Source organism: Podarcis liolepis, assembly GCF_965112155.1.
Source record: "Podarcis liolepis genome assembly, chromosome: 2".
Taxonomy (NCBI): Eukaryota; Metazoa; Chordata; class Lepidosauria; order Squamata; family Lacertidae; genus Podarcis; species Podarcis liolepis.
Window position 1 is genome coordinate 62,309,865 of NC_139555.1, and position 26,559 is coordinate 62,336,423.

The 26,559-nt window shown below is 43.2% G+C and overlaps 1 protein-coding gene and 1 long non-coding RNA gene across 3 annotated transcripts; one reads left to right on the top strand and one right to left on the bottom strand.

Annotated features, from left to right (window-relative positions):
* Positions 1–2,745: 2,745 nt before the first annotated feature.
* On the bottom strand, positions 2,746–11,361 carry LOC310700861. Its single transcript, XR_014522877.1, has 3 exons — positions 11,235–11,361; positions 3,610–3,667; positions 2,746–3,225 (listed from the first exon to the last, which is right to left on the bottom strand). It is a non-coding gene; the product is annotated as an uncharacterized lncRNA (long non-coding RNA).
* On the top strand, positions 10,393–26,176 carry LOC310700860 (neuropeptide Y receptor type 2-like). Of its 2 annotated transcripts, none has more exons than XM_083490815.1 (2): positions 10,393–10,701; positions 24,145–26,176. In XM_083490815.1, exon 2 carries the CDS (start codon positions 24,207–24,209, stop codon positions 25,365–25,367), a length of 1,161 nt encoding a protein of 386 aa, XP_083346941.1. In that variant the 5' UTR covers positions 10,393–10,701; positions 24,145–24,206; the 3' UTR covers positions 25,368–26,176. The 2 variants fall into 2 exon arrangements, with proteins under 2 accessions (XP_083346941.1, XP_083346942.1); XM_083490816.1 differs by lacking the exon at positions 10,393–10,701 and adding an exon at positions 21,323–22,012.
* Positions 26,177–26,559: the final 383 nt, after the last annotated feature.

The window sequence follows — 26,559 nt, forward strand, 5'->3', positions numbered from 1 at the left end:
CGCCTCCCTTTTTTGTATTCCAATTCAGTTTGTTAGTTCAGCAAATCCTTCCCCTCTTTATTTATCCTAGTCTTTAATCTTAAAATATTGTAGCATTAAATTTTTACCTATTAATAATCCATTTTTCATATTCCCTTATAGTATTACAGCTAAAAACCACTTAATTTCTATCCAACATCATCCTAACATACATTAATTTTACAATATTTCTGTAAATAGTCTTTAAACTTTTTCCAGGTTTAAAGTTTAAAACTGACTTGTTTTTCAAACCCAATTAAAAAGACCTTACAAGCTCAATGTCGATAGGCAGGGATTTCCGAAGTGTGGGTGATGCCACACTAAAATGTTGATTTCTTGCAAGTGTGTAATGAGTACTACGTGGTATCTGTAACAGTGCATGTTCTGCAGATTGAAGTGGTCAAGTGGGCATATATAACTCTATAACAAGATAACAGTGGTTCCTCTTCTCCCTATAAAGATACATAAACTCATTACCCATATAATAAAAAACCGAAATCAGAACGATTTAAAAAAGAAACTCCTCTAAGCATCAGACAGCCATAGCCTCCACTCTACAAAAGAATTATCCTTTCCTTGACCCAATTGTCTTTGCACTCTTATATATATTCCCAATTCCACATACACATCTAGGGCAAGAAGTGTCAGCAGCGTATACAGTTCCTTCTTCTAATATCTGAGCCATGGTCACAAGTATTAGACAGCATGTCTCTGGTCTTGCCCATTCTGTCTACAGTCCCTCTATTTCAAAGCCTGTAAAAAGGTAAAGGACCCCTGACAGTTAAGTCCAGTCATGAATGACTCTGGGGTTGTGGTGCTCATCTTACTTTACTGGCTGAGGGAGCCGGCGTTTGTCCGCAGACAGCTTCCGGGTCATGTGGCCAGCATGACTAAGCCACTTCTGGCGAACCAGAGCAGTGCACGGAAACGCCATTTACCTTCCCGCTGGAGCAGTACCTATTTATCTACTTGCACTTCATGATTTCGAACTGCTAGGTGGGCAAGAGCTGGGACCGAACAATGTGAGCTCACCCCGTCATGGGGATTCAAATCACTGACCTTCTGATCGGCAAGCCCTAGGCTCTGTGATTTAGACAACAGCGCGACCCGCATCCCTTCAAAGCCTGTCTGACATATAAATAAACTGAATCCAGCTTTGTGGATTAAGGCTGCTTCCAGGCGATCTGTTCATTGACGCATCACCCTGATTTGTTTGCCCAGAATTGCTAACTTCAATTTTCAAAAATAGATATGTTGTAGAAAAAAATGAAAAGCACAAAACCTGAAACTGCTAAATTTATTTTAAATGGCAAGAATAAATAATACAACAATCCTTGATTATTTTTCGCTAATACAAAAGGAAATGTTTCAAGAAGCAAATCATTTTGAATAATCTTGTGAATTGTGATGTTAAAATTTAAGTCTCTTAATTTTTTTCATCAGTTCCTTCAGGTCAAGTACTGATGCTGGGCATGCTCAGTTGATACAGTTGTCAAACCAACTAGTCTCTTTTGCAACAATGCTGAGTGTATGTACCGTATTTTTCGCTCTATAAGACGCACCAGACCACAAGACCACCTAGTTTTGGGAGGAGGCGAACAAGAAAAAAAATATTCTGAATCTCAGAAGCTTGAACAGCAAGAGGGATCGCTGCGCAGTGAAAGCAGCAACTGCTCTTGCTGTCCTGGCTTCTGGGATAGCTGCGCAGCCTGCATTCGCTCTATAAGATGCACACACATTTCCCCTTACTTTTTAGGGGGGGGGGAGTGAGTCTTATAGAGCAAAAAATACGGTAAATTTTTATAAGTTTGAACTTTGAGAAACTGTTCAACACTTACCGCTGACACTGTAAGTGTAAGAAGGATCCTTAGAGCAACAGAAACATTAGGCACATTATCCAAGAGTTTTTATTGTAGGATGAAGAGAAGTACTCCTTGTGGCAGATGGACTTTGGATGTCTTCGAGCTTTTGTTGTGGGTTCACAGCACAGATCTTCAGCATCAATATCTTTGTTTCCATTGTGCACCACAGAACTTCCAAATGCTTGCAGGCCTTAAGACAGTACCGCTTCAGTAGATTTTTTTGTTAATACTGTATGATATATACAGGAAGATAAATAGGGAATTATATTATTGTAGCTTTCGGAATCTCTCTGACTGTGCCCAGGCGGAGGAAAGGGAAGGGAAGTTCCATTGCACTTCCAGGCACACACTGATTTAGTTGTCTCTAAGTTAGAGCAAGACTCTATAGCATTTTGCATTAACTCCTAGTATTGACTGCATTTAGAGACAACAGGATACCAGGCTTGATTTATGACAAGAATGCTGATAAGAGCACATTCTGTGCTGAAGGGCTTATATCAGTGTCAGAATTCTGCAGAATTAAGAGAGTTGTGGTGAGGAGAGGCAAGAGAAGGAGTGGCAATAAGCTTTATGATGCAGCTAGGCCTTGAGCCCATCTGCACCAGCCTGTAAGTTTCTTTCCAGACCTGTTTGAAGTAAGGATATTTATTACAAATCATTCCCTAATTGATCATGGAGGAAAGCTATAGCTAGCTGGCTGGCTTTCTCACAGTACAGACTTTCCTGGGGTTCATATAACTAATTAGAAGCACAGGATGTGACTGGTGCTCTCAGCATGATGTTGAAGGAACAGAAATTCAATCATAATTACTTTACAGTACAAAGAAGATTAAAGATGCTTGTATGCATCCCAACCCCACAGTAAAGTAAGGAAGCAAAGATCTGTAGACAGCGTCATTGCAGAAGCATTTGGTTAGTCTGAATGATTGATTGATTATGCTTTTAGACACTTTTTCATTCCAAAGAATCACATGGTGGTGGTGGGGAAGATATACGGTATATATTAAAACACACACACACACACACACACACACCATTGTGCCAGGTTTAGGGATGTGGGGTTGAAGAAAGGTGGTAGTATTATCCATCTTGCTACACGGCTTAGGTATTCTGGCCTCCCTCATCCCCTGCTAAAGCAAGACTTTGTGGGACACAATTTCTCCACAAGATGGAATGTTTGGTGGAAAAGTGATAATTACCAGGTGAAATATGAATTTAGATTTTGTACTGAGTTAGACAACAATTTTTCAGAGGCCTGCAGGCAGTTTTTTCGGTGCCCATGTTTGCTTGCTTTCTGTTCTCTGGCCAAATTTGGGTTTTCAGTGCTAGCTGCACCCTTGGAAAGCTGAAACGAAGAAGAATGGTCACTATTTCTGTAGCAGTAGATGCGATTACATTTTGGAGTGTCATCTAGTGGAGCTTTTCTGAAAAGCGAACGGTCTGGTCAATGCTTGAATTATGGGGGAAAGATTTCTTAATGGAAATCTTGCCTTTAATTCTCTTCCCAATGTATTTATTGATGATGAAAACTTACTACCCAGGTCTTCAATCAAATGATTTCCAGGGTGGTTTTTGCTAGTTAAACACATACCAATAAGATTGGTCTAACATTGATAACAGCAATAGTACCACAACAGCCTCAGCTTAAAACTATAAAAAGCACCAGATCTAAGAACTCACTAGTTCACAGAGTGCTGGGCAAAAATAATAACAAAAGAATAAAAATCACCTGGTGCTGAAAAGACATCAAACTCAGTGCCAAGCAAGCTGGTATTGGGGTGCCACCACTGGGGATAGAAGAGAAATGTAATTCAATATGCATTTAAAGTCAAATCTATCTAATTCGGACCTTCTGAAACAATATGCAAACTGAAACACAGCTAGCCTTTCAAATTCACAGTTAACTGAATGTTGTGATGCAGTTCTCCACCCAACCAATGTCTACATCTACAAAAACGCATACAGTGGTACCTTGGGTTACATATGCTTCAGGTTACAGACTCCGCTAACCCAGAAATATTACCTCGGGTCAAGAACTTTGCTTCAGGATGAGAACAGAAATCGCGCAGCGGCAGTGCAGCGGCAACAGGAGGCCCCATTAGCTAAAGTGGTGCTTCAGGTTAAGAACAGTTTCAGGTTAAGAACAGACCTCCAGAACGAATTAAGTTCTTAACCCGAGGTACCACTGTATATTACAGAGAGCTCCATTATGTTTGGTGTTGCAGAATTAGGTGACATCCATGTAGGTAAACCCATACAGAGTGCTTGTCACACAGTTAGAATGTCTTCAATTACACCTGCCCATTCATCCCCCCCCATCCTCCCATACCATCATTTGACTCAAGGTTGTACAGAGATTTCTAAAAGAAATCCAGGTCAGGATAATTATCTGTAACCTACAATCACAGCAGTGTTGAGCACCACAATGGCAAATCAATGCGTTGGCAAAGGTTTATGACCTGTGGCGCGGCTTGCAGCGGATTTCTATATTACGCAGATCAAGAGGAAATTAAGCTTGACCAGGTTTATTATCCTCCAGCAATAATGAGAAGTGCTCCTCGGTGATAAGGTTTTGTTTTTATTCTTCATCTATTTCATTTGCTGGTGTAATGGTCTATGGCCTTGTGCACATAAAACAACAAGGTCGTTGGTTTAACACTATTGAGAAGCTTCTCACTGTCCCCTTCTTTGCAGCCTTTTTTGGATGGGCCAAAGCTGTGACCAGGAATGGCTTCTGTGTTCTATCAGTGCTCCATGGTGATTTCTCAATATCCCAGGCCCCTTGACCCTGTGTAGCTGTGGGAGAGGTAGAAACTCAGACTTCCCCTCTGATTAAGCAACTCGGAGTCTGAAACAAAATATGATTTGTTTACTGGCCAGAAAATTCAGGATTACCCCCCCCCCCAGCATCTAATCTTTGGTTGATAAACCCTCCACTGGGACCCGATCTAGCTGTGGGAGAAGAGAAATGATTGATTTAAAGGACATATGTAGTCTGGCAGAAGTTTCTGCATTAATATTGCTGGCATCCAAGCTGTCAAGATTCTGTATTGCGCCACTGCCGCCACATTCCCCAAATTAATAGGAGTCCTTCTTGCTTAATTCTCCCTACCCCAGACTGTTCTTGTGACTGAATGAAGAAATGTCATTCCAGTTAAGGGGGAATAAGTCCAACAAATGTCTTTGGGTATGGATAATTCTTTTGTCACTGAAATGAGCAGAAGGCAAACCTATTATTCCATTTTAGGACTCTGCACCTAAATAAATATGTGAAGTGATGCAAGTTTCGATCAGCATGTCAAATTTGGAAAAGAAACTTGCAGGTTCCTTCTCCTTTCGGTTACTTACAAGTACTTTGCATTTGCATTTGGAGCAGATTTTGAGGGGGTGAGAGGGGAAAAGGAGGATGGGTAAATCCAGTCGCACAAGGGTAAATCTGTTACTTGAGTTGAACAGCTACTTTGCATAAAACCCTTCACTTCTCATGAAGAACCCCAAAACTGTTCTCATTGATCAAAATAAAATAATACAGAAATTAAGCAATATTCCCTGTACTTTACTTACTATGTATAATTTATTCTGCTCCTAATGATTTTAATTTCCAAGGACACTGAATGCACTGAGGCAATAGGAAAAGAGAAAGATGAGGAAATGAAGGATAAGTGTAGGTAGGGAAAGCTATGTTCTGGAATCCTATGCTGGAATTTCCGCTCTGCTTTTGAGTTTTGGCTGGACATTGCCCAACATTCTCAACCTTTTCCTGTGGCCACAAAGACTGGGAACTTGTTTCTTAAAAACCAGAATTTGGATTCTGAGGAGGCTGAATACCATGCCAGGCCAGAATCTGATCCTATTGATGTAGTCAACCTCAGGACCTACAAATTACACACACTTCATCAGATTCTCAGGCATATGTACAAGATTCCAGTAGGGTTCAATTGTTTTTGTTTGGGTTTTTTTTTAAAAAAACACTTTACAGCATAGTATGGTGCAGTGGTTAGAGTGCCAGACTTGGACCTGGGAGCCCAGAGTTCAAATCCTGTATCCCATGAAGCTCACTGGGTGACTCTGGGCCAGTCACTGCCTCTCAACCTAACCTCCCTCACAAGGTTGTTGTGGGGTTGAATGCATGCCACCTTGAGCATATTGGACAAAAAGGTGGGATTTAATGCAGTAAATTAAATAAATAGAATAGAACAGAATAGAAAATAAAATAAAATAGAATAAAGGCATGTAATTATATACATTCCTACTCAGAAGGAAGTCCCATTGAGCTCAGTGGGGCTTACTCCCTCGCAAGTGAGAATAACAGATTGCAGCCTCAGTGTTTCACTTCTTCTCTGCACCATTTATTACTATAGAAAGCAATTTACAAAATCTTCCAAAATCAAAATCTTGCCGTCAAACTAAAGTATCCAAATTAAGTAATGTATGCAAATTTGCTTTAAAATGCCTGAATTATTTTTAGTGCCTCCCAACATCAGGATGGAATGCTATGTGTGCTTTTTCCTGCTACAGAGTTGTTGCCTTCCCCCCTCCAAATGTATCTGGCAAAGTTTGGAGCCTTCAGAGAGGCTCCCTGCTTCCTACGCCTGTCCTATGTAGCATATCTACTCTCTGCAATACGGTGGGGGACACACAACCAGCTTTCTAGAGGCGAGTTCTTCAGGCACACATTTGAATGGCTGCTAAATGGTATGTGGCAGACCTGATGATGAAAAGACCTGTGTATACTTGTTTTCTCACACAACCTTGTCGGGCCATTAAACTTTGGATCATTAAACTTCATTGTCTTTAGATTATCTCAAGTGAGCACTCATGCTCAAATGCCTTCTCTCAAGGGGCCAAAGACTGACATTCAGTTATCTTCTGCACAATGCTTACAATATCCAAGCAGCCTGCCAGGTGGATGGAGACAGAACGCCAATTCTGTACTGCGTAGTCTAGCTGTTGCCAGATGGAAGGTACGGCTGCTTGGGTCTGACAGAGCATATGGTTAGGGTGCGTGGAAGTCTGCTGTGACATATTCACTCCTTGCTCCTGGCTATTCCTACAGAGAACCACAGACTTGGGCAATCTCTAGGCGATCTTTATTAGGGGTACATATGGTCCCATTTGTTGTTAAAGCACTCATCAGAGACTTCTGAGTAATGCTTGCCTTGTAAATTAACAAGTATGGTTACGCTTATATTTGCTGCATATGCTCATTTACTGAATGGCTGGAGGCCGCAGGTGACTTGAAAAGAGATGCTAATGTGCTAAAGGGAAGGATAATTGCATTTTGAACATGTTCGCTGCTTTCCTTTGTCTGTTGCACCATCTGGCTCCTCTCCCGACAAAGAACCCCTTGCCAGGTTTCCAGCAACGATCTCCTTGGAGCCAGACGCTTGCTACGCCTGGCTTTGCCTCTTTGGCAAGGGCTTGCAGCTTGAGATGCACCTGAGTGCAGCTTGAAGCTATATCGGCTCATGTTTCTTGAAAGCAGATGAAAGCTCTTCATTCTTGGGTTGCATATTTATCAGGGCTTTTTCAGCAGGAACTCGCCAGAACTCAGTTCCTACAGCTCCTTGGTGGGTACCATTGCCATGATAAGAGAACGAGAACATTATAAGAGAACAAGGCATTCATGTTGAGTTCTGGCACCTCTTTTTCTAGAAAAATAGCCCTGATACTGATCCTCTCAATACTAGACTGGGGAAGGGCTGTAGTTTACTGTGTCTCCAGGCAGGGCCAGCAGAGATTCCTGTCCAAAGTCTTGAAGAGCTGCTGTCAGTCAGTCAGCAGTAGTTGGTGGGACAGGGCAGGCAGGACAGCACTGCACACTTCACTTCCCAATCACTGCCACATACTGGGGGAGAGGCAGGGCAAGACCAGGGCCGGATTTAGGTTTAATGAGGCCCTAAGCTACTGAAGGTAATGAGGCCCTTTATTTGTCCAGCTGTCCTTTGTCAACAACAAATTGTCACTGTTATAGACTTCCGGAATGGATTAAGTTTGAGAACCAAGGTACCACAGTATATAGAAATGAGCTGGCTTCAACCAGGACCAAGGCCTTTTTGGCTGGTGGAACGCTCTGCCATAAGAGATCAGGGCCCTGCGGGATTTGACATCTTTCCGCAGGGCCTGCAAGATGGAGTTGTTCTGCCAGGCCTTTGGTCAGGGCTCAGCCCTTTTTGTATAAGAACTAGAATGAAAGGGGCCTCCCAGCATTCTCACAGGCCCATATAAGATCAGCATACACAGTTGGGCCTGATGAGCATTTACTGTTCCCAACCCAATCCTGTGGAAAGCCATCTAATTCAGATTTTAATTCTATCCTGATATGTTTTTAAGAGATGGCTTAATTATTGTTTGATTTTATATCAATGTTTATATTTGATGTTAGCCGCCCTGAGCCTGATCTCGGCCGGGGAGGGCGAGATACAGATAAAAGTTGTTGTTGTTGTTGTTGTTGTTGTTGTTGTTGTTAGAGCATACACAACACAAAACACTGTTGCTGTATGTAGGTTTTATCTTATTTGTTTTTTATCTTATATTTTTGAATTTTTATATATTTTTTTTTCTTTAAATTTTTTTGGGGCCCCCAAGAGAGTGGGGCCCCAAGCTATAGCTTGTTTAGCTTATACGTAAATCCAGCACTGGGCAAGACGTGAAGGGCTCAGTGCTGCTGTGCTCACACTGCTGAGCTCCTTGCTTCTCCCCTCTCTCAGTAAGCAGCAGTAACACTCGGCATTGGGAAGCCAGGTGCGCAATGCCACGCTGGCTGCGCTGCCCTGCTGAATGCTGCTGCTGCTGCAATCAGTTTAGACAATACTGAGCTAGATGGCTCATTGGTCTGACTCAGTATAAGGCAGCCTCTTTTGTTCCTAGATTTCAAGCTGAAGAGACTGGGCACTTGTATCTCTGCAGGCCCTGCCGGCAGGAAGCTCAGCTGCATAGCTGTTATCCGAAAGACTACTCTTTCTAAAGATCTGTGGTTGGTTGCTATGCTGGCTTTCAGTCTTGGGTGAACTTCTGCTTCCTACCACCTCTTTCCCTGTTTCTTTTTTCTTTATTTATATTGCTTTCTACCTAATAACAGAACAACTGAGAATCAATGCGGTTGCCATGAAATATATATTTACATGCAAATCACGCACCAGGGTTAGGAGTGCACACAACCCCCTTGAGAAATTTTGATATACTTATCAAAACATCTTCTTTTCTTTTTTCATTTGCTCTGGCAGGAGCTTCTGGTTAGTTTTGAAATTTCACATGTGGTGAAACTTGATATCCATTTTAGGATACTTATTTATGTTATCCAGTTCACCAGCACATCATTCTTTTTGTTATCAAGTGTGCTGCCACAATTCCTCCAAACGTTTACCAATTTTCCAATTATGGGGCTGCCTCATACACAACATTGTCCTCACCAAAATGCCACCCCATATTATTTTTCCATTTAATCTGGATTTACCTTTTCTGCAGAAAGTCTAATAAGTAAAACACAAAACAAAACAGGGAAACAGTAAATCAGGATTAAATTGGGGTAGGGGAGATATGGGGTGGCATTTTGATGAGGACGGCATCATGTAGATGCTTTGAAAAACTTGCATGTGTGAACCCACAATAAACTGTGGAAGTACTCTAACTCTGAAAATGGTAAGGACAGGGTATGTGTGTATATCAGTACAGTTCTTAAAGGTGAGATTCATGTTCTTAGATGTACTAAGGACCTATGGAACTAGGCCTGGTCCACATTGCTTTTCTTAAAAATAAATAAATAAAAGGTTTGCATGATACTCTGCATTCCATGCACTTATTTCTGGTATTGTGATTGCTGCCCAATGCTATGCATGTTTACCTGAAAGTAAGCTGTATGAGTTCAATGGGAGTTCCTGTATAAACCAATGTATAAACCATACATTGGTTCAATGTATACATTGGTTCAATGTATAAACCATACATTGGTTTATTCTAGCAATGAACATGTCATCCCCTCCAAATGAAACCATGAGGCTTTGCCATTAGAAATGCAACAATCAAATAAACAAGTTATTTGAATAATGCTGCCAGATGCAAGCACATCACATACTGTAGGAAACATGCTACATATCCAAAATGGCATACTTTGCTATGATATGCTGATATGCAAGCAGACCTAAGTGAGTTACTGCAGATATACAACAGCTAGGAAAAGATAATACCTAATGTGTATTTCAAAATATTTATCATGTAATGAGAAGGCATGGATAATGGCACAAAGAAAAGGAGGTCTTGCCGAGGGCTATCAAGCTGCTCAGTACCAGGGGCAAACCTAGCACTGATCTTCTGAATGCCATATAGATGATGCTCTAGCTGATGTGCACCATGCTATCTGTAACCTATATTTCATTGCCAGTTTGGTCACTGTCATAGGATGTTTTAGCTCAGTAAGAAGCCCAGTGGGGGCTGAGCAATCCCTGAGGAGCAGCAGCAGCAGCAGCAACCGCTGGCTCTCCCTCCCTCCTTCCCTCTCTCCCTGTGCTTTGCCGTTGGTTAAGCACACTCCCCCTCTCTTTCAGCATCACGGAGCATCCAGCTTTGAGGGGTAGGGATTGCCAGTCATGTTCAGAAGTCAAAGCCTCCCTCATCACCTCTCCCTTTGTCAAGAATGAAGCAGGTTCTTGGGGAAAGGGCACCTTTGTAATTGGGTAGGGGGAGGAAGGCTGCTCTCTGAAAGTAATTACTTTGAGAAAGTGCTTTTGTCTCGGCCACCACAAGATTTCACAAAGTGGAAAGAAGAGTGCAAAGACAGAAGCAAGGAGCTTGGTTCGTCGCAGCAATGAAACAGTAACTTCAGGTAAGTGGCTTTCCTTTTATTCATCATCCAGGAAAGACAATTAGAACTGCTTTTTCATTTTCTGTGCATCTTATTTTGTTGGTGGGAGAGAAGAGTTTGTACCTTACTGTGCAGCTGAGAATTAGCATGTTTTATCATTCCCTGCCATCACTTATAAAACAGCATTCTTGGAAAGCTAATTTTAGTCTGAAGACAGACAATAGTTTTTAAGAGAGTTGAAGGTGGGAACATGGAAGCATAGCTTCACTGTGGAGCCATATACCCTTATTTCTTTCGTCTCTGGTTGAACATGTTTTGCAGGGGTTTTTTTAACCACCGCTACACAAATTTGCAAAACCCATGAACTGAGACAATAGGGGAGTGATAGTTCACGCAGTGTCGCCTTGTCGCCTTTGTTTCTCTGAAAGGAATATTGTCTGTTGCTAAGCCTCAGGTGGTGGTACAGAGGCACGTGCTGCAAGCAATAGTGCTAGGAGTTTCCAAATGTTTGTGGGATGAGATGGAGAAAGATATGCAAAAGGTGGGTCACTCACTGGTCAGCATATATGACTTCTTCCTATCTCCAGAGCACAGCACAGCGATGTTGGAGGGTTCTGGTCTCATTCACCTTCCCAGGCAGCTTTTGTAGTCTGATTCTTCTGGTCACTAACTAGTGATAAGCACTCTCCTTTATCTGGAGATGCTGGATTTATAGAATGAGGGACAAGGTTCTTGCTGGTGCACCTTGGCATGCTCTTTTGCCAGCTACATTCAGCCTGCTTCTGGGCTGCATCCTACACATAGAATTAAAAGAACGGGCCAGTTCTTGAGCATTCTGCAGCCTGTAACAGCTTCTGTGTAGCAGTTAAATGCAACAGAGAGGGAGTGACTTTTCAAGAAGAAGAAGAAGAAGAAGAAGAGTTTGGATTTGATATCCCGCCTTTCACTCCCCTTCAGGAGTCTCAAAGCGGCTAACATTCTCCTTTCCCTTCCTCCCCCACAACAAACACTCTGTGAGGTGAGTGGGGCTGAGAGACTTCAAAGAAGTGTGACTGGCCCAAGGTCACCCAGCAGCTGCATGTGGAGGAGCGGAGACACGAACCCGGTTCCCCAGATTACGAGACTACCGCTCTTAACCACTACACCACACTGGCTCTCAAGAGACTCCAGGTGCCTCCAGATATCGCAAACAGGCCATTGAGATATCACAAGAAAGTAATTGGCAACAGGTAGTTTTAAAAAACACAACTTACTGGATTTCCCTTAGAAAGGGAAAATTCAGGTTCAATGGTAGAAAAACTTGGGTTGGCATTTTGATGCCAACGATGTCATGTGAACACAGGAAAAAACAAACTTGCATGCATGAGGAGCATTGATCCCACAAGACCACCCACCTCCCTGTTGGGATATAGAGTACAGGCTTCCAGCTGTGCTTTCTGCTCTCTGTTTCCTTCCTTGTCCTCCCTTCGCAAAGTGCATGGCAGATCACACCCGCAGGCATAAGTCTTGACTTATTCCTGGCAAAGAAAGTATTTCACTAGTCCAACTGCATGAGAAACTCATGCTTGAGGAGCAGTGCAGGCGTAGGTTTTAAAAAAGCGAACCCCTACAAGTGTTCCTTACAGTGGGAATACCAGATGCATAACCTAACCTAAGCACAATTCATTTGCTGCCCATCCTGTCCCCCCCCCCCCTAGACAGCTTTGCAATTTACTCTAAGTGCCACCAGAAAACAGCTGTTTTTCTTGCACTTGTCTTAAGGAGTGAATCCTGTTGAGCTGAATTTCCATGAAATGACATGTTTAAGAATATCTGGTGTCATCTTCAAATGCATTTCACAAGCATTTGATGCCCATGAGGAAAAAAAAGCTTGCTCAGATGGAAATATCTGGGTTGGGTTGGTTCAACAGAATGAGGCTATGACAGACGTCATGAATATGGTGTCGGACATAGCTCTTTGTTTTGCTGGATTTGTAGTCCAGAAGTGTGAAGATTTGTTTGGGTTTTTAGCACAGGGCCTTTGGCTTACTGAGCATGGAGGGGATCCTTGAGGAGTGGGCTGAAGATTGTGCTCTGTAGTGCTTTGGGGCGTTCCATTTTAACTTGCAGTTTTGTGAATCCTCCGTACTTTCCCTTTGCCCCTCACTTTCCGCTGTCTCAAAGAAGCATCACACCGAACAAGGAACAGCTGTTTCTGTTGATCCCCTGAGCCAGATGCTTGACATGACGAAACAGCACCGATTTGGAAAAAGCAGAGTGCTGTCTCACGCTAAATGTAAAACATTGTTGTTGCAATCATCAAGAAAACAACACAGCTGAACGGAGAGTGTTGGTGGCTGCCCCCTCCTGGCTGTGTTGTCTGGATCTTTTCACAGAGTATCCTGTCTTCAGAGCACAGCCCTATCTCTCACCTTTCCTTTGGGAATGTGGCTTTAGCCGCCTGCCCGATTTAAAAAGAAAAGACAAAGAACTGACTAAAAGGTGCCAGGCAGCGATCAGATGATACCTTTGCGGTGAGTGATTTAGTACAAAGCAATGTACACAAAGCCGTACCAAGCAGACATGAGGTTCAAAGTTGTGCAAGTTGCTATAGGGCTGCTATCTAAATCCCTCATTTGAACTGTGCTGCCTGATCTCACAAATCCCTTGATCTGCTATTTGGACAAGTAGGGATCATTCAGTGCTGCTACTGGCGTAGTTCCAGATTGCCATGTGGCTCGCAGGTGTCAGATACATCAAAACAAAACAAGGAAGCTCCTTTAAAAGCTGTATTCTGCCCCTGGATTTCTGAGCCACCTGGGACAAATCACTTAATTAGGCTTCATCATTTCACCTCCCTGGCTGTTTTCTCTTGAGGTCCTGGCAGACACAGACATTCCGCTAAGTTCCTAAGTGCTTTTGAGGAATTGCAGACGCTGTAAAACTGTACAGAGAGAGCAGCTGTGCTTTGAATATCGCTGAAGAGCGACCCAGTGATACTATGTGAGAGGCACTTTCACAAGGCACCCTCAGCTTCTTTGGTCAGAAGTAAGTCTCAATCAGTTTGATGGAACTTGCTCACTAGCAGTGGTGTAGCGTGGGGGTGCAGGGGGGGGCCGGCCACACCGGCCGCAACATCTGAGGGGGGCGCGCTCGCACTCGCAGCTCTCTGCCCCTACCTGGCTCACTCACTCTAGGGGGTGCAAATTACTTGCCTTGCCCCGGGTGCTGACAACCCATGCTACGCCACTGCTCACTAGTAATTTTGCAGAAAGGTGAATGATTAACAACAACAACAACATACATACATACATACATACAAATGAATAAAAATGCAGTATTACAGCCTTACAGTGCAATCCTATCCAGAAGCAAATGCTCTTGGATCCAATGAGATTTTCTGCCAAGTAAGTGTACATAGGAGTGCAACCATGTGTTATCAGAGTACGTGCTATGTAGCCCCTCCAACCGCCTGGAAAGTCTGAGGGACAAAGGAAGTGAAGACTAGGAACAAAGGCAGTCTTAACTGAATCCTAAGCCCTTGCTCAACACTTCTGGAGTGAAGCGGCTGCATCTCTCCTCCAGTGGGTGGGGGTCAACTGTAGTGGAGAGCCTCCCTACTGAAAGCAAGGGCAGCTGGCAAGATACCACCAGCAGTGTTCTTGACTGTATTAGCTGGGGGTGAGAGCAGAACAGGGCTGGGGATGGATCTGCAGGATCCAAAGCCAGTCCATTTCTGCTTTACCAGCATACCAAGCTTCCACCCTGGTGAGCAGGAGCTGGAGGGCTGTAGATATGGCAATGAATTCACTGTTCTATGCCTCCTAGCCCCTTGCTAGAATTTGTCTGCTTGGAAACAATCCTATGAAATGTTACCTGCGAGTAAGCTTGATGGGGCTTACTGCTGATCTGAGTAGACTTGCATAGGATTGCAATGCTAATCACATTTTCGTCTTCTTGCTGGGACCTAATGGTCATTGGTATGCTTCCATTTCTGCCTGCCCCATCCACCAGTACACAGTATTTCTACTGCTTCCAGGATCTGAGGTAAATAGCATTTCACTCCTCCCAGGTGCAAAAAGTTAGCTAGTTGTCCTTTAGAAATATATATTATTCTCAGCATTCCCTCATCCTCTACAAGGCATGTTTGCTATTTTAAAGATACCCCTTACCAGCAACCTGAGGGAAGGGTGAAACAACGGGTGTATAATAACTGCAAGAGTAATAATGAAAGTTGTGATAAGAAAAGGAAATTAATTGCCAGAGGAAAAGAAGCCAAAGTGATAACTGGGAGAGCATGGAGGTAACGGGAAGCTGTGAAAGTTTAATTTGACACACAAAGATGGGGATTTAGCAGCAATTTAAGGCTCCTCTTTTATTAGTATAAAAAGGCAAAGGTAGATAAACACTATTACACAGAGAGCAGGACAATTGGAGAAATTACCCTGAGTTGGAAGGAAATGTCTCTTTGTACGTTTTCATGCCCAAAGCTGGTGATGGAAATGGCTTCCATCTCTTGATAATTAGATATGAAACAGCGAAAGGAGGCTGGGGCGGTTCAAACACCCTTATTTCCAGCTTTTCACTAATGATAACTTGTGATTGTAAAGGGTCCTCTCCTCTTGATGTTATTTTCTTCTAGTCTATATGCTTCTCCCATTCCATTCGCTGGAGGCAATCAAAACTCACTGCTCTTGGGAGGAATTTTTAAATTTAAGTGCTCTGTTTCTACAGAGTGTGTTTTTGGTTATCTCTTCCCCTTTCCCTTGTTTATACGTGCCTTCTGTCACTAAGCTACTGCTAACTTCCAAGTATCATTCCAGGTAACACATTCGGGTAAGGCCCACAATTTGTCATCTACGGAGTAGGGCAACTATAACAAATTGCAGTTCCTTTAGGGGGGAATGTGATTTAAATATATGGTGTGTACATAGTGCAGGGGTCCAGAAAGCTCTGAGATGTAGAATTAATGTCCAAATTAACAAATTTGGTATATTTGGATCAAAAGAGAATGACAAAAGCCTGAAAAGGTTGCCAAAAATGCCCCCCTTTAATACTAGTTACCAAACATTGATCACATAGAAAGAACGATATTTACCTTCTTGTGATCATTTTTAAACCTAGAATAATTAATATTCAGCTGTATCACTTGTTATGCCCTTTTAACAATATCAAAGGTGGAGAGTATACCAACCGTGTTTTCATACAAATATGAATCTGGTGACAAAACACTAACTTCTTAATTGCTTACACCCCCCCCACACACCCCACACACCCCAATTCTGGTTAAAGGATGGTTCCAGCGTTAGAAATAAATCCAGAGTCAAAGCAAGCAGAAATGGAGAAATACAAGCACAACCCAGAAATCCTGTGGTAAGCAATTAGAGCTACAGTGTGTTGTGGCAACCCCCCCCCAAAAAAACCCAGCAGAGCCCTATGGCACCACTAACACTGAAAATTGTATTGTGGCATAGATTCCACATCTTCAGTAGGGCAGGATAATTGAGGCAGTGACAGATCAAATCTGGAGCATTAGCAGGAGGCTTTCAGTTATTGCACAGCATGCCATGTCATGAGGTTAGAGGCTCAGGAAATTATAAGGAGAAAGTCTCGCTAAGAAGGGACTGCAATCCTCTCCTGCAAGTTATCAGTGCCCCTAACCTGTTGCCTTTAGAACAACAGCTCTCATTTTAAATAAAATCTGCTCTGAAGGCCTGAATCAAGAGTCAACCTAAGATCTGGGCAAATATTTACTTACAGTAAATATTTACTTACTTATACTTATTCACATCAAGAGAAAATTACCAGAAAGTCTACTACCTCTGATGGCATAGGAATGGTTGATCCAGCACTAGGGTAATTTCTGATCCCATGCAAATATCAGTAGATCATTATGCCACCAATCACACCCCAAAGGGAGATCGAGAATTTTTAGGATCATATTACTAGGGCAGACCAATTCTACATTAGGGTGCTGTTAGTGTTCAATAAACCTTGCAGTTTTGCAACTGTTCAGATAATCCAAGCTCCACCTTTCATAGATGGCATCTACCCTAGAAGTGCATGTCCACTAATGTTATCACATTTCAGTTGTATAGTAGTCACAATATCAGCAATTCAAGTCCTTTGACATTGTTGTCTGAACTTAGATTATTGGCATAATGGCTTCTAAGCTGTTTCCCTCTAACCTTACAGAGTACCTTAGCCAGCCTATATCATCAAAACATATTATGAGATCTTACTCAACTTTAGTTGACCTCTAAAGTACTTTCCTGGCTTTAATTAAACCCATTGCTTCCTAAAAGTCTATCATGTTGGAATCTTATTCCGTCCCATTAAAAGCTCCACTTATTTATGTAACGATCAACTTATTTCTAGTATAACGTTTTTGAATCATGGGGGCTCACGTTCCTCTATTTCTTTTTAAATCCCTCTAGAGATACTGGCTAGACATTCTAGTATTCTTTGTAATGGTACTTTGTTGCATGGACAAACATTAGTATGCATGCCCACAACTTGCAGTCTGAACTAATCCAGTCCAAATACAGGCTGTGTACATATAACCAGATTGAGTTTGGGACTGAATCTGCCTAGATGGATGACCTCTGTTGGGAGAGCAACAGGGGAACTGCAACTCTGTTGCTCTTACTAGATTTTTCATGGGCTTTTGATACTATTGACCATGGTATCCTATTGGATACTCTACAGGAGATGGGTTTAAGGGGCACTGTTCTACAGTGGCTCTGGTCTTATCGCAAGGACAGGTTCCAGAAGGCAACATTGGATGAGTGCTCCTTGGCCCCCTGGTTATGTGGGGCCACAGGGCACTATCTTGTCTCTGAAGCTATTTAACATCTACGTGAAGCAATTGGGAGCGGCCATTAGGCGTTTTGGAGCAAGGTGTTTGCTTATGGTACCCATTTTAATTCTCTGTAATTTCTAAATCAGGAATGGCTGAAAAGGCCCTAGACTGGTGTCTGCATACAGCATTGGGCTGGATGAGGGATAATAAACTGAATCATACAACTTGCAAGATGGAAGCTCTGTGGGCAGAGGTAGATGTAGGGCAGTGCAATTGTTTTCCCCGTGCTGGCTGTTGAACCAAGGGGGAGAGCTGCAGGGCATCGCAACTGTGACATAGTGCACACACAGAACAGAAGGCAAGAAGTGGTGGGGCAACGAATTTTTGCCTCACATGGGGCACCACTACAATTTGAAAGACCAAAGTGGGTGGGGAGGGGTTTCTGGGTCCAGGAAATCAGTAAATTGCCTGCCATGGCAAATGTATAGTTTGAGAGTTCTCCTGGATCCAGCTCTGTCACAAAATGATGGCAGAAGAGTGTGGAGTTTGGCATAATCAGCTGGCAATTGCTGACATAGCTTTTAATTGATATCTAATTCCCAGCGCTTTTTTCTGGGGGGACGCAGGGGTATGCATACCCCTAAACATTTTGTGAATCTAAGTTTGGCCTCATTGAGGGGCAGTATTTCAATATGAGTAGGAAAATGAGAATACCCCTACCTAAACATTTTTTAAAGAAAAAAAGCACTGCTAATTCCTCTTCGAAATGTGCCACAGCGATTTCCTTGTGACAGGGAGTTCCATAGTTTACCTTTCCTCCAGTTGGTTCTGGAGGTATCATGACTCAGCAGAATTTGCTGACCCAGAGGCTCCCATGTGGAGAAAGCTTGTTATTTTATATTTTTCCTCCCATACTCATGCCTTTCAAAGTATTTTATTCATCTCTGTCATTTACCCTTCTCTTTCCCCTCTGTTTGTGGGGAGAAGAAGGAATAAGGTCTACATTCTCTGATCCCTCTTCTCTGTTCCTGTTATGCACACTTATTCCTCCCATAACAGCTTCTCTCTGTTATCTCTTCCTGAGGGCCCTTTCACCTCAGAGAAGGGAGACTCTCTCTTCCCACCCAACTCAAAACTCTCCCTCTCCTGGTCATATTCATTCAGTCTCACCTTCTTTTCCTCTGTCCTAGCACATGACACCCCTCCGGCAGGAAGGCAAACAGTGTTTCTGTGTGCTGCTCTGGTTTGCCAGAAGCGGCTTAGTCATGCTGGCCACATGACCCAGAAGCTGTCTGCGGACAAACGCCGGCTCCTTCGACCTATAGAGTGAGATGAGCGCACAACCCCAGAGTCGGTCACGACTGGACCTAATGGTCAGGGGTACCTTTATCTTTAAATAGCACATGACACATGCAAGCACATGCGCACACACCAGTTGCCCACTTCCCAGCACCACTGCCTAATGGCTGGTTGTTTTTCTGAGACAGCTGCCATTTTGAAGGCAGCGAGGAGAGGCTTCCTAGTTAAGAAGGAAGATTGGGCTGTGGGAAAGCGAGTAAGCAAGCAAGTGCACATGTGTGTGCATGAGACGGAAGGGGGCAGAAGATGCAGCAGCAGCAGCAGCACACCACTAAACACTTGCTGCTTCTTTTCCTCTTCCTCTGCCTGAGCATCCCTTCGGCCTCCTTCCTGTTTTTCTCCTCCTTCCCTCACACTTCGCCAGCAACTCTGCCCATTCCTAATCTCTTTCCTTCTCTTTCTTCCCTCCCTCCAACTTCATGTGTTTTAGCCTCACTCTCTAGTCAGCTCCCACTCCCATGAGTGCCTATGTAATGCACATATGTGAAGCTGCTGATGCTGGAATCATGGGTGGGATGAAGAAGCAAGGAAGCACCGGGCAGGCTGCAGCACTGAGGCCAACCTGAAAGAGGGTTGAGGCTCACTGGTGATCCCTTGCTCACAGTTTATGAAACCCTGCTTTGTATATTCACTGCATTAGCTTAGCTGTCCCAGTATCACCTTAACTGTTTGGCCATGACCCCTGCTATGGGAAAGAAGACACATGAAAGTACCCAAAATGTTTACCACCAAAAGTTTAATAGTCTCTTAGAGCTTTTAGAACTATATCATGTCACAGTTGAATTCTTCCCCCTGTGTCAGTCAGCAAGACTGCTTAGCTGTTGCTTGATTCTTACGAAACACCAGCAGTTTCTCCATATACTCGAGGAGCCTGCCTGGCTACAGATTAAAATTTCAGCATGTTTTCAGCAAACGCGATTTCTGTTTGGGTGAAATCCACCGCATGATATTAACTAGTCTAGAAGCATTGCAAATTATTTTTGATCACACTTATTACTTTGCCTCATTTCTGAAATGCATTAATTAATTCTGAAATGTTAGCCTATTTTTTAAAAAACCCATTAAGACACTTAAAACAAATAATCTGAAATGGTCCGAACAATAATTGTACCTCTGACTGTTCTCTAATTGTTAACTTTTAGAAATTGCAATAATGGTTACTCTGCAGCTAATTGTTTGAAGTGGGAAAAATATGAAGAAGACAACTGAGCAAGCATAATTTGCTGTGCAGCCTTTGTCCATTTCAGCCTACTTGCAAAGGAGATGAGGAAATCAAGTATAATTATCAGATTCACAGTATCATAGAATTGTAGAGTTAGAAAGGATCCTGCAGATCATCTAGCACAACCCCCTGCAATGCAGGAATATGCAGCTGTCCCATATGGGGATCAAACCTGCAACCTTGGCATTATCAGCACTATGCTCTAACCAAGTGAGCTATCCATGGCTATCAGCATGTGGAAGTCAATGGGACAGTCAAGCCAAATACAGCGGTAAAGGGAATGGTATCATGGACACACATGGGAAAAACCCGCACAATTTATTAATTTATTTTTGCATGGTCTCAATATATTTTACTGGATAAAAGGGTCTTATAGGCAAACTATCGCATGCTCACGCATGTTAGGACATCCTGTGTTTCTTCAGCTTGTGTGTATACCTCAGTGTTTATCCTTGGAACCATCAAGAGAGATCTGTGAACCAATAATATATAAGGTGAGGAAGAAGCCCAGACCAATCTAAATCAGGGTGGCTGATGTGGATGAATATCTGCAGCTACATTGCTCATCTGAATCCAACTGACCTAGTCAGAAAGAGAAGGATAATTTTAGTCATTTAATTTGTCATTGTTGAATTTTTATTGCCATGGTGGGGAAAATGTGCATGTTGGGTTTGTTGTAGTTTTTTTTTGCCTCAGGTGTCAAAATGACTTAACTGGCTTTGGACATTATGCACATTGACCTTGGGGGTGGGGGTGGAGAATGGGGTGCCATTTGCCACTTCATATCAAGCAACAAAATGTCTTGGGTCAGCCCTCGGTCAGATGCTCCATTTGTGCTACCCCAGCCCAAGCCACCAATGAATGCATGACTAGAGCTGGATTGGGGCTGGATTACTAAATTTATATACTGTGCCACCCTTCATCCGAAGATCACTTTATCAATAAAATATAAATGTGCTTAACTTGGGCTAGAACTGCAACCATAGTACTGAACATAGCTTGGTGTCTGTAGGCAATACTTTTAACGGTCAGTGTGGTGGCGAGTCTATTTCATGATAACTTTTAGATGTAATCCTAGACAGCTCTGGCTAAATATGACCACCAGGCTTTTCTGCAATGCCTATAGGCAGTTGCTACAAGAGTAATCTGGTAAAATCAGAAGTGAACTCAGCTATCATCTTATATATCTCATCAAGCAATTAATACCCATTTCCCTCAAGTTCACAAATGTCCAGTATGGCAAGTAGGAGGAGGGTGGAGGGTGGGAAATGGCAAGAAAAACAAGCCATACCAACAGTGAAACTTAGCACATGTTAACACACAAATTTGTGGCCATGAGGGTTAAATACACAGGACAGTGTGGAAGCCTTTGAAACACAATGCCCAACCTTAATCCCATATGTCACCAGCTTTTGAGTTGTGTCGTGAGTTATTGTTCATTCTTGCTGAAAAGTTTGGGTCAATATGACCCTACAGCACAAGGGAGGCTTGAGCCAGAAGAGTGTTTCTGGGCAGCAATGAAGTTGAACTGACAGTCTTTATCCTCACAACTGTACAGAGGGATATTAATTTGTGTTTCATAGAGAATCTACTACAAAAGTCACCATCCCAGATCAACCCATCGGTGTTCGTCTCAGTGAGCCAATAAGATTTAAGTGAGGAAGGAGCTCAGACCAATCTAAACCAGGCCCCTTCCTCTCTCCCTCTCTTCCCATACAGCAGAGTGTAGCAACCAAGCAACATGAATTCCTGCAGCTGCTCCCAAGAGGGTTTATGAACTTTGTTCTACCAAGTGATAAACGGACAAAGTGACATTTATTATGAATTGTGACATAACTTCAGCCTTTATCACCATCTGGTCAGCCATTCTCTCTCCCCACCCGTTTGTTTAAGGAACCACTGCATGCATTTCACGGAAAAACGCAAGAGTACAGCCACATGGTGAAAATAGATGCTCCAGCAACAACCAGGTCAATGATATTTGTGGTCCAAATTACTCAGTTCCACTAGCTTCAAACTAGTTGTTTGCAAGTTGCCCCACTGATTTCACTAAGTCTTCATGATCCAATTGTTGAGGAGTGTAGCATGTGAAATGTATAAACGTTTCTTTTGAGAGAATGAATGCAGGTTGCTTAGGAACAAATGCAAAAACACAATAATCACATTTTCAGGTTCACATAACCTTTCTTCAGGCTAAAATGGAATGGTCAGAGCAAATGTTTGGAATGTTCCAAAGGGGGAGTGATAAGCAGCTGGGTGTGCTGGATGATGAGATAATTATCATCTGGAAACTCAAGGCACATTGGGGATATATTCATTTGAGATGAAGCTTAATGGAAGTTGTAAATTAGAAGCTGTGTCTCGCTCTAGGAAAGAAACATTATCTTGTTCAAATCTGCATCTTGGAGCTTGCTCACTCGTGCATGTAACTCACTTGATTTCTTATCACAACCTACCGGCAAGTTATGCTAGCTTCATGAGTCCAATTGTATCCCAGAGTGCAGCAGTCTTCCTTCCTATCCATGGCAACTTCAGCAGCATCACAGTATGATTTAAATCAGGGAATTTGGTTACATTGTCCCTCTTCATTTTTTCGTTTAAAAAACTAACAAACAAAAAAAATCAAATGCTGGGAGATCCACACATATCTTGTTTGGCAATGACTGATAAAGTTACTAACCCTAATATACCAGTAATTCACAGATTCAGATGATGGAAAAAAAAAAAAAGAATTCTGTATACTACAATGGGAAAAATTTACGGTTCCAGAAAGTCCTCCAGGCCTTCCATTTGACAGCCCAATCCTAAGTACAGTGGTACCTCTAGATACGAATGGGATCCATTCCGGAGCCCTGTTCGCATCTAGAAGCAAACGTAACTAGCAACGGCACGTCTGCGCATGTGCACTTTGCTTTCCGCTGCTTCTCTGCATGCGTGTGACGTCATTTTGAGCGTTTGCACATGCGCAAGCGGCAAAACCCGGAAGTAACGCGCTCCTTTACTTCCGGGTTGCTGCGGAGCGCAACTCGAACGCGCTCAACCTGAAGCGCATTCAACCCGAAGTATGACTGTATGTGTATTCAAAACACAGCCAGCTCCACCTTTGAGGGGCCCCTCAGCTACATGACCTGGTGGCTGCAGCACTCTGATTAAACAACTTTGTAATCCCCCAGCCCATTTCCCCCAACAAAGCATCTCTACAAGGTGTTATGGTAAATTTAAATGGCAGCTCCCAGATCCCTACCGGGAGCAGCCATTTAAATTTCCCACAGTGCCCCAAAGCAATGCTACTTCAGGGGCACTGTGGGAAATTGAACACACAGCTCCAGGATGAAGCTGATGAGCAACCAGTGGATTGGACTGTCAGTCAAAGGGCCAGGCTAAGTGGTGGTGCTCAGCCCAGCCAGGGTTCTGGGCCCAGTGGGTGCCTAAGGGTGATACATGACCCCATGTGACTCAGACTTTGCTTCCCACTGTGTTATTTCACCCAGATAAGTGTGTGTGGAACTGCAACTTTATGTCACCCTCATGGGCAAACTACCACAGATTCTATTACCTTCCCAGTCCTTTATTGATTTATATATTTATTTGTATTCCTTCCCCATCCTTCTCTCAGATTTAATTATTCTGACAAGCAGAGCCCATGTCACCAGAGACCACGGAGGCAGATTGCAGGCCAGGGGCTGCCTGTTGTTAGCAGCTAAATAGAAGATTTGGTTTATCTGATTACATCAGCATGACATTTGAAAGGGTCTTTTCAGCCTATTCAATTTTAGACAAATAAATTTGTTGAAGTAAATACATTTTTAATGCAAATAATTCAATTGAGACCAGCCTCTTAGATCTTTGGTCAGCATTAATTTTATCATGTGGATAAAAATGGGAGATGGGGCATCCAACTGAGTCAAAGAACAGCCATGAAAATGTTGTATGGAAACTATGGACAATGAATTTTAGGACTTTAGTGTTGGTAGGACTTTAGGGATGGAGCCTAATTTGAAATGCTCTCTTGGATATGCTGTTGAAACCTGAAATATCTAGGGTTTCCCCTCCCTCCTATCTAAAATATCCTTTTTGTGTGTTCTTGTTTCCATGTTCACAGGTGGAGTTGCAAACTTTAAATAAATCATTAGCCCAGAAGCAAAAATAAGCCAATAAATAGGAATGGGGCTGCTTGATCAAGCCAACAGCACTATCATCCTGGAAGAGCATAACTTGGATAAACAACTGCCATTCAGCTGGCATGCAAAGGGCTTTGCCACCCCTAGCCAGGGGCTTGAAGGATCCAGTAATGTTATGATGGACAGTACCAAGATCCTGGGAGTCCAGATCATATTGATAGCTGCCTACTCCCTAATCATTCTTCTGGGATTCATTGGCAACTCCTTAGTAGTCTACATGATTGTGAGATACAGAACCATGAGGACTGTAACCAACTTCTTCATAGCTAACCTGGCTCTGGCAGACTTGATGGTGGACACGCTCTGCTTGCCCTTCACTTTGGCCTACACTCTGTTGGATGAGTGGAAGTTCGGGGCTGTGCTTTGTCACCTGGTCTCCTACGCTCAAGCTTTAAGTGTCCATGTGTCTACTCTCACCTTAACTGTGATTGCTCTGGACAGGTACAGATGCATTGTTTTCCATTTGGATAGCAGGATCTCCAAGAAGGTCAGCTTCACCATCATCGCTTTCACATGGCTGGTTGCCGCCGTCCTAGCCAGTCCACTGGCCATCTTCCGAGAGTACAGGTATGAAGAAATCCCATCCATCAATCTCAGAATCGCCGTCTGCTCTGAGAAATGGCCTTCTGAAAGCAGGGATGCCACCATATACAGCTTGTCCATGCTCCTCTTGCAATATGTCCTCCCTCTTTCCATCATCTGCTACGCCTACATCAGAATATGGTTCAAGCTGAAAAGCCACATCAGTCCTACTGCTAGGAGTGACAGTCACTGCCGGAGGAGAAAGACCACAAAGATGCTGGTCATGGTGGTGGTGGTGTTTGCAGTCTCTTGGCTCCCCTTCCATGTTTTCCAACTTGCCGTTGACCTTGACCTGGTACTCATCTTCCATGACTATAAACTTCTTTATACCGTGTTCCACGTGGTGGCCATGTGCTCCACTTTTGCTAATCCTCTGCTCTATGGCTGGATGAACAAGAACTACCGCAATGGATTCCTCATGTTCTTCCGTTGCCAGAACAAGCCAGAGAGGCTCTATACGGAGGGCTCGGTCAGAGGGCGGTCTTACACTTTCCGAGCCACCACCTTGAATGACAGCATCAAGCACTCGACACTCAATGGGCAGCTGCCCACACCAGTTTAGGACCACAAGTAGCTGTGCCTCCACAAAGGGGCAGGAACCTTGATGGCATCTACCTAGGACTGATGCCTTTTCTAAAACTCATAATGTGTCGTATTGCCAAAATAGTGTTACTTGTCATAGCCCACATGGGAGCACATTGTCTATCTGTCCAAACAAAGAACCTCATGCACTGTCCATTTTGTCTCATGAAGCAAGTTAACTAAACCTTGCTTTGAGTTCTGTGTTGCTTCTTGCATAAGCAGCACAAACGTGTTGTTCACAGAATGCTTTCAGTTCAGTTCTACCATAATCTGAGAGAGGAGAGAAACGGCGAATAGGACTGGTTGTTTTAGGCAGCCTGCCCCCAACCTAGTGCCCTCCTGGCATTTGTACTACAACTCCCATAACCTCCAGCATGGCTCTGGTTACAGGTAGGTAGCCGTGTTGGTCTGCCATCGCCGAAGCAAAATAAAATAAAAATTCCTTCCAGTAGCACCTTAGAGACCAACTAAGTTTGTTATTGGTCTGAGCTTTCGTGTGCATGCACACTTCTTCAGACACCAGCATGGCCAATTGACATGCTGTCTGGGTCAGATGGGAGCTGTGGTCCCAAACATCTGGAGAGCACCAGGTTGGGAAAGGCTGGTTTTAGGCATCCAGCAGGAATGAAAGGATCTGCCTCCAGTACTGCAAACTACAGGACAGTATGCCATTATATATTAAATGCACTGTATATTCTTTTAAATGACATGTCCTCCTGTTCTTTTGAATTTCTCATGCCAAAGTCATATTATTATTTCCAGTTTTAAAGACTAAACAGTTCATGACCCATTGTGTGCAATTTTTAAAACAGGTACTGTATTATAAAACAATTGATAAGCAAAGGCTGGGTGTTCAGCACATGGATTCAGCTGAAGTACCAGATTCTTCTAGGTTTCCAGACTATCACAAATGATGACTGCTCAAGGTTTGCATTGGTATCTGAAACTGGAATGGTTGCTGTCCAGAATGGCAGCTTTTCATGTAACCAGATGTACCGATAATAGTGTTTTGAGGAAGTGATGTTCATACTGCATCCTACGCTCAGCCTCTGCTTGCACTCCACTTCCAGCTCAAAGGGCAGCATTTAAAAGCTCATTTCTTTTTAATAAGGCACATGCTAATTTTCTTTCTGAGCAGAAATTACAGGCAGTCCTCCCTGGCTCCTCTTCCT

What these genes read in the sequence shown, in the direction of transcription:
- LOC310700860 (XM_083490815.1), top strand. Translation starts at nt 24,207, where the DNA reads ATGGGGCTGCTTGATCAAGCCAACAGCACTATCATCCTGGAAGAGCAT.